Below are 15,673 nucleotides of genomic sequence, written 5' to 3' on the forward strand. Positions count from 1 at the left end.
CAAAGTGTCCGTGAGTAGAAAAACAGGACAGAGGGCGGGGAGGAGAAAATTAAACCGGGTGAAGGATAAAGAGAGCGAAACGGATGAGGACACAAACAGGATAAGGTTGACAAACAAGACAAGAAAAGTGGGTTTGTGTTTGTTTTTTGGAAACAGAGAAAGCGATAGAAGAGCCACTGACCGTCAGTGTAGTGGAAGACAATGATGCGTCCCTGCTTGGGTTCGGCCTCCTCTGGGTACACCATGGCGGTGCCGACGTATAAAATACACTGATGGGTCTTTTCCCAGACGACATGACACCATGCTGAGGGCGTACTCACTGGGGGAACTGATGGGCATGGAGGACTGAAGGAGAAAGACACACAAATGGCTTAAGAAACTGAGAGCGAGAGCAGCAGAATACACCAGCCAGAGCATAAAACCACTGACAGGTGAAGTGAAAGCCAATAATCATCTCGTTAAAATGCAATATTTTGCTGGCATACCTTTGGTCCTGGGATTCATGCAGATACCACCTCACCCATACCGCCCCCAAACACTGATACAAACAAAGTACACCCCCCAACAGCAAGACAAAAAAACGCTCAGAAATGGCTCAAAGATATAATATATATATATATATATATATATATATATATATATATATATATATAATATATATATATATATATATATATATATATATATATATATATATATATATATATATATATATATATATTTTATTATACGACTGCAAGTATTTATTTCCTTCGACTTTTTGATATCACAGTTCATTTTAAGCCAGCCAGTGTGGGGAGAGGAAGGGAGGGTTAGACAAAAGGTTAACTTTCATTCTGGAGTATCAAACATATGGGCACATATGGATGAGATATGTTATACATGGCTTATTATATATTATTATTCTGCACAAAAAATCAGACTGTGTTCCTATGGCAACCCCAATCCTACAGTCGGTCAAAATGTTTGCTTTCCCTCGCCTCTGCAGCAGCTGCTCCTCTAATCCATCTGATCCGATCAGCTCTTATCAACCACAAATTGAATGAGTGATCAATTATGAAAGCTGCGACTCAAACTCAGCAAACTGCTGCTAAGGAAAAAAAAATAAAATTCATGAAGCAATTCACCTGGAAAACCCCCCATCCCTCACTCACTCTCTAGTTAGATTGATTGCATCTGTCAGAGAAGAATTTTTAATTTTTTATCACCAATTTGCTCTTTTATTATTCCTAGTACTTGAGTTCAACCTTGAATGCTAATACAGAGTTACCTGCAAAAAAAAACCTGGAACTGGGGGGAAAGGTACAGTAAGGGATCACAAGTTTAATAACATCAAGACATGCAGATAATTATGCATCCATTAAGACAAATTTGACACAGCTAATGTTGATTATACCGCAGATAAAGTACACAACGCATTTAAGTGGTGTGTGACTGAGAGAGCGGCGCTCATTACAGGCAAACCTTATTAGAAATAATAAGTGCAGACTTCAGTGGTGCAGCAGAAACTGAATAACTGATGACAATATGTATATGAGCCCCATATTTCTTCTTAATAGCAGAGTACCAGTGCAGTTATATGTGCATCTTCAGTGCACGTCCCAGACATCCCGCTACTGCATAACAGCGTCTCAACGTCTGATTGATGAAGATCTCACAACATCACAACGAGCGTTTATCCGATCGTACACTGATAAATTGAAGTCAGCTGCAGACCCAACGTGCTGTACAAGCTCCTCATTTACATCTAAAACCCTAATATATGCGGGTGTGGTAACTCTTGGATATGTAAAGGAAGGCTTGGCGTAGCGAAATTTGCAATGCAAAGCAGAACGGGGAGAAAAAACTGCCACATTCAAGTGGCTTCAACGTGGAAACGATCCGCATGACACCTATAATGTTCAGTTATTAAGTTAGACCATATGAGCTACGGCAAAAACATCTTTAATGGAGCACCTTTCTTAGCAACTTGAAATAAAAAAATAACTAGAATGTGAGATTAAATTAAGGATGACACTGTGATGTCATTCATGGAGTATATCCAGATGCTTCATTCTTCTCTCGTTTTTTTTTTAAGCCAAAAAACACAATAATTGATAAAATAGGGATGTACATTAATATAGGCGCATCAGTATCAGGAAATATAGGCTTCAAAATAAAATATCTGAATCGCCAACATGCTGATTTCTGACGATGTGACAAACCAATTTTTTTTTTTTTTTTTAATTGACGAATCAAAAATGTCATCAACCTTAAACATCAACCTTAAGTTGAAGTATTCTTCTTATTTTGCATGATGAATTAAACATTACAGACACTGAAAAGCATTGTATTTTATGTCTCCATCTGCTTTGTGATAAGAGTATGCATAATATGATGTTAATTACACAACAAAAGAGACTCGATCACTTAAATTAGGTTGGGAAAAAAAAAGGGAAAATATATCGATAACGTCTCTGTTATCAGCAAAATCAGAGGTTTCATATATTGGCATATCGGATATTGGCATAAAGTAAAATATCATGCATCGCTGCGATAATAGTATTAATATGTGTTATATTTTTAAAAATTGCATTTTTTTTTATCAGATTTTACAAAGTAACAGACATAAAGACTTCTAAAAGTAGAAAAATAACCTAAACATTTCTTAAACATTCTTCAAGTTGTTTGAAATATGTACATTATTTAGTTTTTGAGATTTGCTCATTTTTATAAGCAGAGTACAAAGGCGCTGTGATGGATTCATCATTCATTCTTTGCCACAGCACATTTTTGCACACAGGTAACGTAGCTCTATAATTTCAGTAGGAGCCACAGATGCTTTTGCTTTCTGCTGCAAAAGAATGAATGCTGGAGCTATTATGGTTTTCATTTTAGATCGATATAAACTGACCTAATTGCTGCAAATTTCTACATTTGCACGGCACAGAGTAAGAAAACATTAGGTAATGACATGATGACAGGAAAAACAGAAGTTTTAGCTTTCTGCAACAAAAAAAAGAATGCTCTCGGTATTATTGTTCTTATTTTAGATCAATTTAAGCAGAGCCACACAAACAAACGTTTTTATAAGGTTCAGATGAGATGTGAGCATCAGAAGGCTTGATGAATAAGAGTTGGGACGAGGCTGCGGAGGAGTTTTTTGACCCGGTTATTCCCTGAGCTGAGCACAATGTTTTACCATCAGAAGCTCCATATGAGAGCACCTGCTTTGTGAGATCAAATGGAAATGCACATCCGGCTGTCTCACCTTCAAAGGTGTGCTGATCCACGACGAGCAGACTGTGAACCTCCACCTCTTCGCCGAAGGAGGTCTCGTGGGGAGAAGTGCTGCTGGGGAAGAGCTTGCTGGAGCTCACGCTGCTGGAGAGAGCCTGCAAAGACGTACATTTATGAGGCAGGACAGGTCGAGAGGTAGACACAAGATAAACCTAATAACAGCTATAAAGCAATTCAAATCTCTATTTCTGCAGGAGCTCAACAGCCCGGTCGGCGCCATCTGTAGCGCCAGATGTGCGGCGTTTAAAATCAGGTAAACATCTTTCTTGTCATCACGTGTGAGGGGCTCTGGCTCTGCTTCTGTTTCCACAAAGTTGTGCTGCTGCAGCAATAAATACAAACACAAATAAAGTACACACACACATTCCCCTGGGGAGGCTATAAAGCCAAACTGAGTGGACATCGCACAAGCTGCCACTGTAAATCTGGCTGCAAGGACTTTTTGATTAGCTCTTCAAGAGCAAATCTCTTTTAAATGTCGATCCTACTTTTCTTTTTTGGCAGGCCAAATATCACTGTCAGTTTTCTTTGACAACAAATCAAACAAAAGAATTGTTGTGTTTAATGTAATTTGAACTTGATTTGAACTCGTGCGACAGCTAAATTTAGAGTGCACTGAACTTCTTCCACTCCTCCCCTCCCAACAATAGACCCATTATTTTTCTTTTTTAGAGGAGACGAATCTTTAAAGAGAGACAGCAGGTCAACAGTAAACACCATGTAGAAGTGATATACATCATCCGAAAGCTGTGAACCAGAGGATTAATTTAGATACAGCTCAGCGCTGTGTGTCATAAATGATGGCCATTCCTACACTCATTTAGTTCCTGCAAATGTTTCACATTGAAAGGGATGCTCTCTACCAAAATGATGAAGGGCTTTTAATTTGAAACTGATACAGGTTACATTATTATAATTATTATTATAAAGCCGTTGCAGCATTTTTTGGGTTATTAACATTTGTTACACAGATTTTTTGCTCAAAAAAAGGCTATGCTGTCATTTCATATCAATGAAAGATTTCTGTAAGAACTGCATTTTTAAGCGATAGATTTGCAAACACTTGTTTTTAAAATGTGGAGAAAACCCCTTATTGCCAATGTACCTATGAAAGAGAGACATCGTTTGAATTCCCAACATCTCTAGTTTGTGATTGTGAAATTTAATGAGGCTATGATTATCCTAAATGTCTTTACAGGTCATGTTATACAGTAAGGTCCATTTTTTTTAAAAAGGTCTTGAAATAGCTACAATGGGGGTAAAGGTTGGGCTCAATGGATCCACATAAGTCTCGGCTTTCCAGTCATTCTCAATTTATGCAATTTCAACAATGTTTAGGGCCCCTAGTGAGCAGAAATATCCAAATGTAACAGATGAAAACAACATTTGTGTTGCATGAGGAAAACCTGCAGGGGGACTAGCGGCAGGGTTCCTACAGCCTGAGGCAAGTCAAACTTTTAAATGCCACTTTGAATTAAATTTAAATTTTACATCAACCAAAACTGAAGGAAAAAAATGGGATTCCACTGTTTATTCCCGTCATGGCAACTTTGAAAAAAAATTTCACTTAAAAACGCCCCTAGCCTTGTATGCATTACTTAGTATTTTTAAATCATACATCGAAAATGTTGGTTAAAACAGCCAGTTTTTGCTGAATAAGTGCTGCTGGTACTGATAATGTGAGAGGTTTTCAGGAAATTTAAAAACAGATATTATCAATCATTTTGAGATTTTACAGTGCAACAACATAGGAAAAGAAATCATGAAATCCATATCCATGTCTCAGCATTTTAAAAGACTTAATTTTATTTATTTATTTATTTTAAAAGATATTTTATTAACATTTAAGGCTTTAATTTTAGATTAATGAATTCAGTGCCTTTTGAGACTTTTTAAGGATCTGCAGCAACTCTGAGCAGGGCTCGATGAGAGGTCAAATGACCCCTGTGAAAATGGCCCTGGCAATTTTTCGTCAAACTGTAGCCTAAATTTGGAGTGTCATTTAACCCCCTTCTCATACCAATGTATTCCTCAAGTCTTCTAGTTTCATATCATACCAGTAAATACACTCTGGCTGCTGCAGCCTCTGAAAAGCTATAACATTGGCCGAGGTTGCCTGTATCCCAGGAGAGTGAAACAGCTTCATTCTTACTAACTGCACGTCTCTGCGGTAGTGTCGAAACAAACAAACAAAAAACAAACAAAAAAAGAAACTATGTTGTAGAACTTTGATTATCGTTTCTTTCTTCTTTTTTTTTTTTTTTTACAAATTACATTTTGAGCAGACAATTATCAATTACAAATAGAAAAAAAATGTGCAGGTAAAAGCTTCAGTTACCCTGAGATTGCAATTCTCAGACTTAAAGTAAATGATCGATCACAACTCAACAGAATTAGGATTCAAAACCTGGTTCAGAAAATCCAGCTCCAGCAGACCTGTTAGGTGACTAACAGGACAAGACATTTGTTGACCTGACAAGCTCCCCGTCTCACATTATAAATAATATTCTTAGTCAGCACGTCTGGTTAGATAAGAGTGCAAAACAAACAAGCCCTTGGGTGTTTATTAGCCGAACATAACATGCAGCTACAGTACCTGAGTGCTCGCGCTGGGGCGCACAACAGATGTGGTGCCGCTCACATCCTGAATCTCCACCCTGCTGGAGAGAACCCCGAAACACTGGGAAACTTCCTGGTAACAGATCCGCCTGGTGGGGCGTAGAAAGAGAGGGAGAGGGACGAAGGGAGTGAGAGAAAATCAAACCGAAGACGCTGGTAAACATGAAAAGAGCACACAGAGGTAAAGTGAACAAAAGAAGGTTCTGTGAGAGACTTTCTGTTTCTGACTGGAAAATACAACCGTCAACCTTTTAATAATTAATTTAATCCGTAGGGACTGTTTGGCGTATCTTAGCGCTTTCATTCTTCTTCTTTTTTTGATGATTTTGGCTGTGTTCATGCATATTGCATACATTTTGGCAAGATTGTTTATTCTTGTTTAATCTTGGAATTTCCAACTCAGCTCCTACAATAAGTCTAAAATACACTGTGGAAACTAAATTGTTACATTCATTATATTAAGAGCAAAAAATGCATCTTTGAAATGTATTCAAACTGCAATTTTTGATCCCACAGACATTAAAAGCATAAAAACAAGCACTGTATTATTTCTGGGTGTCATTCTGGGCTTTTGTCTTTGAATTTGTCATTTTTGCTTTTTTTCACCTGATAACTGTCATTTAAAGTGTCAAAATTCAAACAAATAATGAATATTTGATATTTATGATTAGGGCTGATTTTTTTTTAAAGCTTGATTCTGAAAAGCACATTTTGTGTGAAGAGTGATTCAAGTGTGAGTGTAATATTAAAGCGGGCCCTAAGGGTTAAAAACCTTGATTCACAGCTGTCACTTAAATGGTTAAGCACAGAAAGAAGGAAAAGGAACAGGAAAAAGAAAAAAACGTTTTCAGCACATGTATTAAATACAACAACAACAACAGGAAAATATCTCTTGAATCAGAGCAAACACGGAGCAAAAAAAGTTCAACACTAGCTCAATATTTGACGATGGGACTGACCTGGGAGACTCGTAGAGGGGAACAGTGCGAATGTGGAGTTTCTGAATCTCGTCGATAGTACCGATGGTCAGAGTGCTGTTGTTGGCCAGAGCCAGGCTAAAGTTAAAAAAAAAGCATGATGCACCATTAGTAAAGAGGGAAAAAATAAGAAGAAATACACCCACTTCTCACAAATCAAAACAAAGTTTGACTGGATGCGTTTCTGTAGTCAGCAGAGAACACGTCTGAGCTCACCGCGTCTGCTCGAGGATCAAAACAACAGAAACTCTTCAAAGCAAACAGAGGAGGAAAACAACAAGAGTCTCCAACAAAACTGCAGAGTGATGAGAAGTGAGAGCTGCGCGCTGACCTGTCGGGGTAGCCCTCGGAGTTGAGTGGGCACATGTAATTGACCTCCTTGAGGTTGACGTTGGAGAAGACCAGCTTGTGGTTGGAGGAGTAGATGACAGTGGGTCGGTCGGAGCAGGCGAAGACGTTGGAAGTGGACAGGGATCTGAATGTCCTCAGCACAGTGGGCTGGGTGCCGAGCGTGACCTTCTTACGCTCGCTCAGGGCGCCTGAGGGAGGGAAGGAAACACAAGTTTAAGAGGTGGGTGTACCGATCTTTGGGGAAGTTACTAATCGAGCGGATTTCGACAATAAAGTTTGTCCTTGTGTGCAGAAAAGTCTTCACCTTTTTATGCTGATAAAGCATTCAGTGAGCCCTGTGTGTTTCTCCTCTGTTATATTCTGATTTTAGGGGGGCTCTGAGTACACACAGTTCCTACAGCTTACAGAAAGTGGAATTTAAGACTTTTAACACTTTCTCAATGACAGAGTGAAATTCAAGACTAAACTAAAACTGAAAAAAAGACCTGACACCAATTACTTGAGGTTAGGGAGAATTTTTGCACAAATATTAACTTTTGATTTCATTTATTAGCACACAAGACTTGATAATAACAAACATAAGAACTGTGCAGAAGAGGTTAAGAAACCCAAAACCTCTCCTAGAGTTTACAATCTATTCAAATTCGAACCGTAATTCTCTCCTTAACATGACAATATAACAAACAAACTAATAGTCAGAATAATCATAAATAGAGCAGATGCATACACAGAACACATCAGCACATCGAATGTGTGAATAAATGTGAATTTTGAACCTGACTTAATCCAATCTTCAGATTTCTGCTCTACAAATGTATGCAAATTGGCATATACTTAATTAGATAATAGATAATTTGCAAATTTTACCATAAAACATCAGAAATGTTCTCTGAAAAGAGTCTCATAAAAGGCACTACTGAGCTATAACAGAGAAAACATAAGTGTTTTCTGATCTTGACTCTATCCTTGGGAATAAAACTACATCGGGTGCTGCTTTCATTTTGACCAGGGACTATGAGACAAATAAATAAATAAATAAATAAAAAAATAAATAAATAAATAAATAAATAAATAAATAAATAAAAAAGACACAAAATGAATGATAATGCTGCTTTGTAACAGCTGGATGTGCATATAAGCAACTGTTTGCAAACAAGTTTTCTGCAAAGTTTTTCCCTCCTTAAATCCAAATATAGTGCTGGGATTTGTGCAATTCTCCATGAAATAATATTCTTAAAGTGTTTTCAGACAGCTGCCGGTGGCCCTGCCTGGAGGTTTTTATCAGTCTGAGACGTTTAAGAAGCTCTCGTGTAACCGTTCTTGCAATGTTTGATGTGAAAGACCTACCAGTCTGCAGGTCCAGACCAAAGTAGAAGAGCGCTCCGTCTCCCAGCGCACAGAGCAGGTAGTAGCTGCCTTCAAAGGTGGTCATTAGGATGGAGCGAGGGATGATTTCTGAGGACAAACACAGTCAGATGATTTATTTTTCCCATCCTTTTGGAGTCACAGGCTCATGGATGAACACCATAGTGATAAATGTCAGCAAGAATGTCTTTGTCAGAAAGATCAATAATGGTTATCGGCCAAACTGGCTGCTAACTTTTTTAGGGAAAAAAAAAGAAACATCTGAATGCTGCCGGAGAAATATAAAGTCTTCTGTCTTTTCCGTTTACCAAACATCAGTTTCTCTGACTGCAGGCCAATTTATATCAGAGCGGCGCTGGCTCTGATTAAATGCTCGTTGGCGGACTCACCAAGCAGCAATGTTTAAAAAAAAGTCTGCCAAATGTGGCTACTTGAATGGTCTCATGTTTCCATGGTAATGTACATCAATTATTTTAAGTAAACAAGCCAAAAACACAAACGCAGGGCTGTGTTTCAGAAAAAAAATCTATGTAAATATAATTCATGTTGAGAAAGCTTAAGTGCGACTGTGCAATGTTGTTAAAATATCAACAATTAAAACAGCACATTAACTTTCAATTTAAAGGTTTCTGTTTTTTTAAAAACTCCAGTTTGCAGTCCTTGTTAGAGGAGTCAGCCACAGAGCACTGTTTGCAGAGTTTGTTCATCGAGCAGCTGTCAGTCACACAAACTTGGAAAAATAAAGTGTGACACTGTGGTAAAGACTGTGGAAATATTTTTCATGGGTGAAGCAGTCTAATTGGAAAGTAAGAGTCTTGCCTCTGCCAGTTCACCATTCAAACATTCCAAGTTTAAATTCTCCTCAAGCGTCTAAATGCTGCACTAAATGCATTCAGGTTGGCAGCAGAGTTAATGTTCAAGTATCCACTAAAAAATGAAGCACTTAATGGAAGAGACCATTTACATCTATTAATGAAGCTGACGATACTCCATTATAGCTACTACTACACTATAAAAAAACCATTCCTTAAACTTGCTAACCCTCTGCAACCTGGAGCTACATCACTTTTCTTTTACTGCTTTTAGGGGCCTTTCACAAGATTTAAACTTTGACCTCTAAGCAAAGTAAGTGCCATTTCTTTAAAAAACAAAAGAGGCAATCAGCAACTTGGTGAGAAATGGTCTACAAGTTGAAAAAAATTGAGTAAATTAAGAAAAAAGTATTTAAAAAGATAGGGAAGGGGCGCCCAGTAGCTTAGTTGGTAGAGTGGGCGGATCATGCACAGACGCTACGTCCTCGCTGCAGCGGCCACAAGTTCAATTCTGGCCTCGGCCCTTTTCTGCACGTCATCCTCTCTCTCCCTCTCCCACTTTCACACTTAAGCTGTCCTATCAAATAAAGGCAAAAAGCCCCAAAAAAAAAAATCTGAAAAAAAAAGCTAGCAAAAAATATATTTATAAAGATCATAACTACATATTTAAAATTATGTTACAGAATCGTTTTAATTTGTAAGCACTTTCTTGATTTTTTCTTTTATAATTTTCAGATAATTTTCTAGAACTTTTTACTAATTTATTGCTGATTGTTTTTTGTCATTGCTCGTTGTGTTTGTCCCATGTTTTTGAAAGAAATCGCACCTGCTCAGTTTCCAAAGGGTTAAAGAAACTGTTCAGAAAGAAATAAGAAGTAGTCAGAAAATGTTTTGACCTGACGGAGATCGAAGCAGGATCGAAAAGTTGTCTTCAGTAGACTTGTGTGGCATGGAGTAAGTGTTCAGGCTCCACCATTTTTCTCACGTAAATTGTTTTTTGATAGCCTTGCACCTACGTGACGTGCGTATAACTACACTCTTTTAACTTCACAATACAAATCAGACAAGCAAAAGTAAGAAAAAGCCTTTCATTTCTCTGTGGGGTCTCTTCTATAATGTTGTCTGACACTTAGAATAACAACCTAACCCTGTCAGCTGCCAAAAACAAGCATTTTTGATGGGCGTAAACTGACAATGCATAATTGCCCGTAGTGATTACATTGCAAGCTTTTCTGCTGCTGTAGCTAGAGGGAACTCTCTCAATGATGGACCAATTTTAAAAAATGTTGTATCAATTCGTAATTTAAACACAAAAACAGAAAAAATGGTTCAGTTTGAAAAAATGCAGGTTCCCTTTAAGTTAAATGGCTGCCGGCTCCAGATTTTTGTGCACAAACACAAACATCACTGACAGAAAATGAAACAGTCAGTGTTACTGAATCTTTTTTTGTTTACTTAAAGTCATAATCTTTTCATAATTTACAATAAAAAAAAACTGAAATAAGTGTAAATAGCAAATTAATATTTGAATCCAGGAGATTATCAGAGGTAAAGAAGCCGCCATCACTGTGGTGCAGCGTTTAAAAGCAAGCTGTACTGAGAAGTGTGCAATTTTCTACTTTAACCTTTGCTTTCTGTGTAACGTTACTTTTAAAAATTATGTCTCGGAGTTCGGGAAGAACCTGTGCAGTCCTCGGCTGCTCAAACAGTAGTGGCAAACTTCAACTTTGGAAATAAACTGAAAGTGAAATACAAACACCTTTACTTCATGAAGAGTGTCCCTGTCTGAGACCTCTCAGTCTACACAGACTCCCTGGACGTGCAGAGGACCAAAATGTTCCCCAGAAGTGGATCAAGAATATTAACAGAAAGGACTAACCTATAAAACAACGTGAATTTGTATTTTTTCATTTAATATAACTTGTCTGCGATGAATAAATGCAATTCCAAATCAATGTTAATGTCTAATGTTAACTAGTACAGTAACTTAATTAACATTCATTACAGCATTTCATGATTTGATTATATGTAATATGTAAATTCAAACAATGTTTAGGTCACCATCTATATAAAGTATATTCATCAGTAACTGGAGGCCACTGCCTAAAGCAGTCAATCCAACTCCCCATGCTGCTGTCACCGTAATGTTATAACGTTATTTAATATTTAATCTGTAACTGTTACTGTCAGCAGGCAGCAGTAATGGTGAATAACTAAATGGCAGAGCACACAAATTGGTCGCCGGTTTCGTCTACATGGGCAAAAATGAGGTGAAAATGTTTGTTTCTGGCCTTTTTTGTTTCATTTGAAAAGTTCACAGTTGAGTTTTTTGCACTCCTTTCATCAAGGATTCAACTTTTTTCACAGACATTCACATTATTCACACAGACTGAGCTGTGACACTTTGTGCTTTCTCAAACTTACAGTTTGTCGAGGCTGAGTGAGGATTTAAAAGTACACTTTAATAACGTAGCAAAATGTTCACCTGGCCTGTATTCACACGGCGGCTGCTGAGAGGATAATAGCAATGAACGACAAAAAAGTTGCACCCTCCTGCATTTTTATTTTTGTTTTCCCCTCTATACGTGGAGATTTTCTCCCTCTTTCTGATAGAGCCTGTGTTAGGTTAACAATCATCTCTATTATGAAACTGTGAAGTCCACCAAGACATTGTGTGTGCAATTGAGCTTCAGAGAAAAAACGCACTTGACTTGAGGTTAGCTGCATCTACCTGTCTCTCTCCACAGTAACAGCTTTCCTGTTCTCCCCTCAGTTGCACCCTGCTTTTCAATTTTCTCACCTCCGCCCAGCATTTCCTTGTGCAGGGCTGTGAAGCAGGGAAGCTTGAGCACACGAGCCGAAATGTCGGTCCAGAGTCCCACAGCGCAGAGTGGTGACTCACCGCCACCCTCCCCGAGAGGCGTGATGTCCAGGCAGGCCACCTCGTGCTCCATCTCTGTGGTACTAAGGAAGACAAGGAGGATGTGAGAAAAACAGTAGCAGGCTTCCCTGCACGTTATGTGAATGTGTATGACAAATTTTAACAGAATTAGTTCAACTAATTTTTCTTTTCCCTCTCATGTGAAATGCAAATTGTCATCTGGTGAGCTGAGCTGTGAGTTCACACTTTAGTTGCCAGACAACCCTTAATTTCATATAAAGTGGAGTCTCATGCAACGTGTGGAGAGGCGGCGAGATTTTTGACTCAAAGGTCAGGTGGAGTTTTTGCTCATTACACACTAACATCAGATTTTTGCTCTTCCTCGTTTACGCTCTGTCGTCTGAGGGAAGATCCAAGAACGATGAACAATTTGTGGACAAATGTTTGCATATTGTGTGAAACTTCAAGATCCTTAAAGGTGCCGTATATGACATTCAGAGCATTAATATCATAGCAAACAACCATTCACTATAAAAGGTAAAATTTCATTTTTAAAAATATCCTAATGTGCCAGCCAGGTATTTAAACAATAATCAGTAATAATCCCCTTTAAGAAGTTCTGTCCAATACCACACACAAAAACCCCCATTTACCGAATATTCCAGTGAAAATTATAAAAAAATATAAAGGTGTGAAAAAATAGATACCACCGAGGCCTCACTGTCAGTGTGAAGTTTCAAATAAATACTTTTTTTATGGAAGAAGGTGAATAACATGATCACGAAAAAAATCGTCTGCTTTTATGGCCATGCTATTTTTTAATCAATAAAATAATAATAATAAAATAAAATTAAATAAAAATATGTTTTTCAAAAGTCCTTTCTCTTGTTGCAATGAAATGTTCTTATGTGTATGTAAACCACAAGCTCTTAAAAAACATTTTAAAACATGTTTTCCATATTGAGCTCCACTGAGTCACTATTTATATTGGGGACGAATATGTAAATTGCTTTAAAATAATATATATTGGGAAAAAAATTGATTTTTCACTTATTCAAAATTAAAACCTATAACATGAAAAATGATTAACTTTTGATTCAATAATTAATGCATGAAAGGATTATGACAAAAAGAGCTATAATGCCAATGAGCATGAAATTAATGTTAAAAAGGCCCAAACTCCCGTGTTGTAATTAAACGAAGCTACTCAATAATGCAAATATAATATAGGGATAATCACTGTGTAGTGTGTTGGGCGCTTACATTATAATTGCCTCACTGAAGAGTATTCAAGCCATGTAAACACCTTCTATCCAGCTATGGCTATCCAGTATTTGCAGAATTTTGGGACTCACACAGCAAACCAGCAGCGTATTGATGTAGGCCAAACATTATTTCACAGCTCTGGTGAGACTCTTCACTCCGTCTCTTTCGTTGTTTCATCAGTTACGAACACTCTCAAGGCTGCAAAACAAACACTTTGTGCTTCAAGCGGGCCTGCTGGCCATTTTTACAAGCTGTGTGTCTTTCTCTGGATAAAAAATAAATACATTTTTGTGTATCCTCCGCTTGTTTTTAAACTACTATAAAAAATATTGGCTCAAAGCACTTTTATTGCAATAGTGGCACAGAGGCAGCCACGAGGGTAAACCGCAGCAGCAAGAAATATAATAAAATGTAAGACTTCTCAGTTCTGCTGCAGCATTCACTTTAAAATGAGATGCAAATCCCTCATCTGAAACTTTCCCACAGATCAAGAAAGAAGAAACCGAAATGAAGGTGAGATAGTAGCAGGATAATAACATCACAACTATGAGTCAAAGTTGTTGAACTCTTGGGAAATAACAATCACTGTTTGATTAATTAAACTTTCAAAAAACAGCTGTGTTGGGGATTGTGTATCCCAGATATATATATATGTACAAATCTTCCCCGCTGTTGCATTATATTAACTTCTAAATTAATTAATTCTTTCACTCAAATTAATTTGTTAACAAAAATAAGTTGGACTGATGACGAGTCTCTGCAGTCGACTTTGTTACCTCAAAATTAAATGACACAGCTAAGTGACACACAAAAGGGCATCTTTATTAAGATCCCAGCCAGGATATAACTCAAGTTTTTTATCACTCCTAAGCTTTTCTGAACTTGCAAGCTGACCCAGTTTGGAGGCGTCTCGCCATCAAATTCACAGACAGACATGGAGGGGTTTATATGAATTGTTTGACATTTTGGGGAATAGGCTTATTCACTCTGCTGTCAGGAGTTACATAAGAGGGTTGATGCCACTCTGATGTCTGAACGGTAAATATGTAGGCTATATACGGCGCCCGGCTGTTGATCTCAATCTTCTTATCAAACTCTTTTAAAGAAAGTAAATAAGCGTATTTAAAATGATTCCTTTAAAGCACATGATGATTGATTTTTGTAATGTCACACCAAGACCCTCTAGACATCCTGAATTCAGTGATATAGATTTAATTGTAATGTGTAGATTTGCCAAACATGAAGCTCTGTGTATGATTCAAAATGCTTAAAACATGACCGTGATCAGCTGATCTCACTTAAAAATAAAATCCAGGAAAGTCTGAAAAAATTACGTAAAAACAACTATTAGTTTTAAGTGTACTTAATATTAAGTTTACATACATCTATTTGTATTAACTTAATGTTTTGAAGTTGTTGCGACTTAAAATTGACGAGTGAAATTAATTTGTTCTCATTAAGTGCTGGCGACTTACGTAAACCAAGTCAGTCCTATTTAACCACTTAATAATGGACGTAGCAACCATGATCGCAACAGTCATTGGTTTGTGCCATTTTGGAGCCCCCAGTTTGGCATTTCTGCCGTCGCCATCTTGGTTTGTTGGAGCCAGAATTGACCATATTTGGTCGAGAGGGCGAAGGATCAAAGATCTGACTCAGACTGTGGTGACGCTTGCAGAAAACACTTAAATATGCACAATTTTGAAGTGGTGCAGGGAAACACGCCAGCCCTTAGCTTGTAATGTATGATTTAGTTAAAAAAATATATATATTGATGTTATTTCTGTTTTTATTAACTGTTAGTTAGTTTTTTTTGTTGGTTTGCTTTTTGTTGTTACTTTGTTCTCTTCGCTTCTTTCCTTATGTTGCTTCTCAACAACTACTATTGTTGTGGTCGCTTACACGAATGATTTTGCAACACAGACTTTGTATTTTTTTTCTTGAATTGTGTCATCCAAAACAAAAACAAAAAAAGGAAGAAAATGTCAGTATGCTGTGCTGTATGATGTGTACTGTTCTGACTCCAATAAAAACTTGAATTAAAATATACATATATATATATATATATATATATATAGTGGATTTATTCCTTAATTAGGATTTTATCTGTGGAACTCTGTTAC

At 37.4% G+C, this 15,673-nt stretch overlaps 1 protein-coding gene across 1 annotated transcript in view; it reads right to left on the reverse strand.

Moving 5' to 3' along the window:
- The window catches only part of ddb1 (damage-specific DNA binding protein 1), a 68,908-nt gene that overhangs the window by 21,589 nt on the left and 31,646 nt on the right, over positions 1–15,673 (reverse strand). Inside the window, 9 exon segments of the mRNA XM_042490512.1 lie at positions 182–257; positions 259–319; positions 321–345; positions 3,251–3,374; positions 5,876–5,987; positions 6,858–6,953; positions 7,207–7,414; positions 8,574–8,681; positions 12,204–12,367. Coding sequence (XP_042346446.1) covers positions 182–257; positions 259–319; positions 321–345; positions 3,251–3,374; positions 5,876–5,987; positions 6,858–6,953; positions 7,207–7,414; positions 8,574–8,681; positions 12,204–12,367 — 974 coding nt within the window.

Source organism: Plectropomus leopardus, chromosome 1 (assembly GCF_008729295.1).
Source record: "Plectropomus leopardus isolate mb chromosome 1, YSFRI_Pleo_2.0, whole genome shotgun sequence".
NCBI classification, from domain to species: Eukaryota; Metazoa; Chordata; class Actinopteri; order Perciformes; family Serranidae; genus Plectropomus; species Plectropomus leopardus.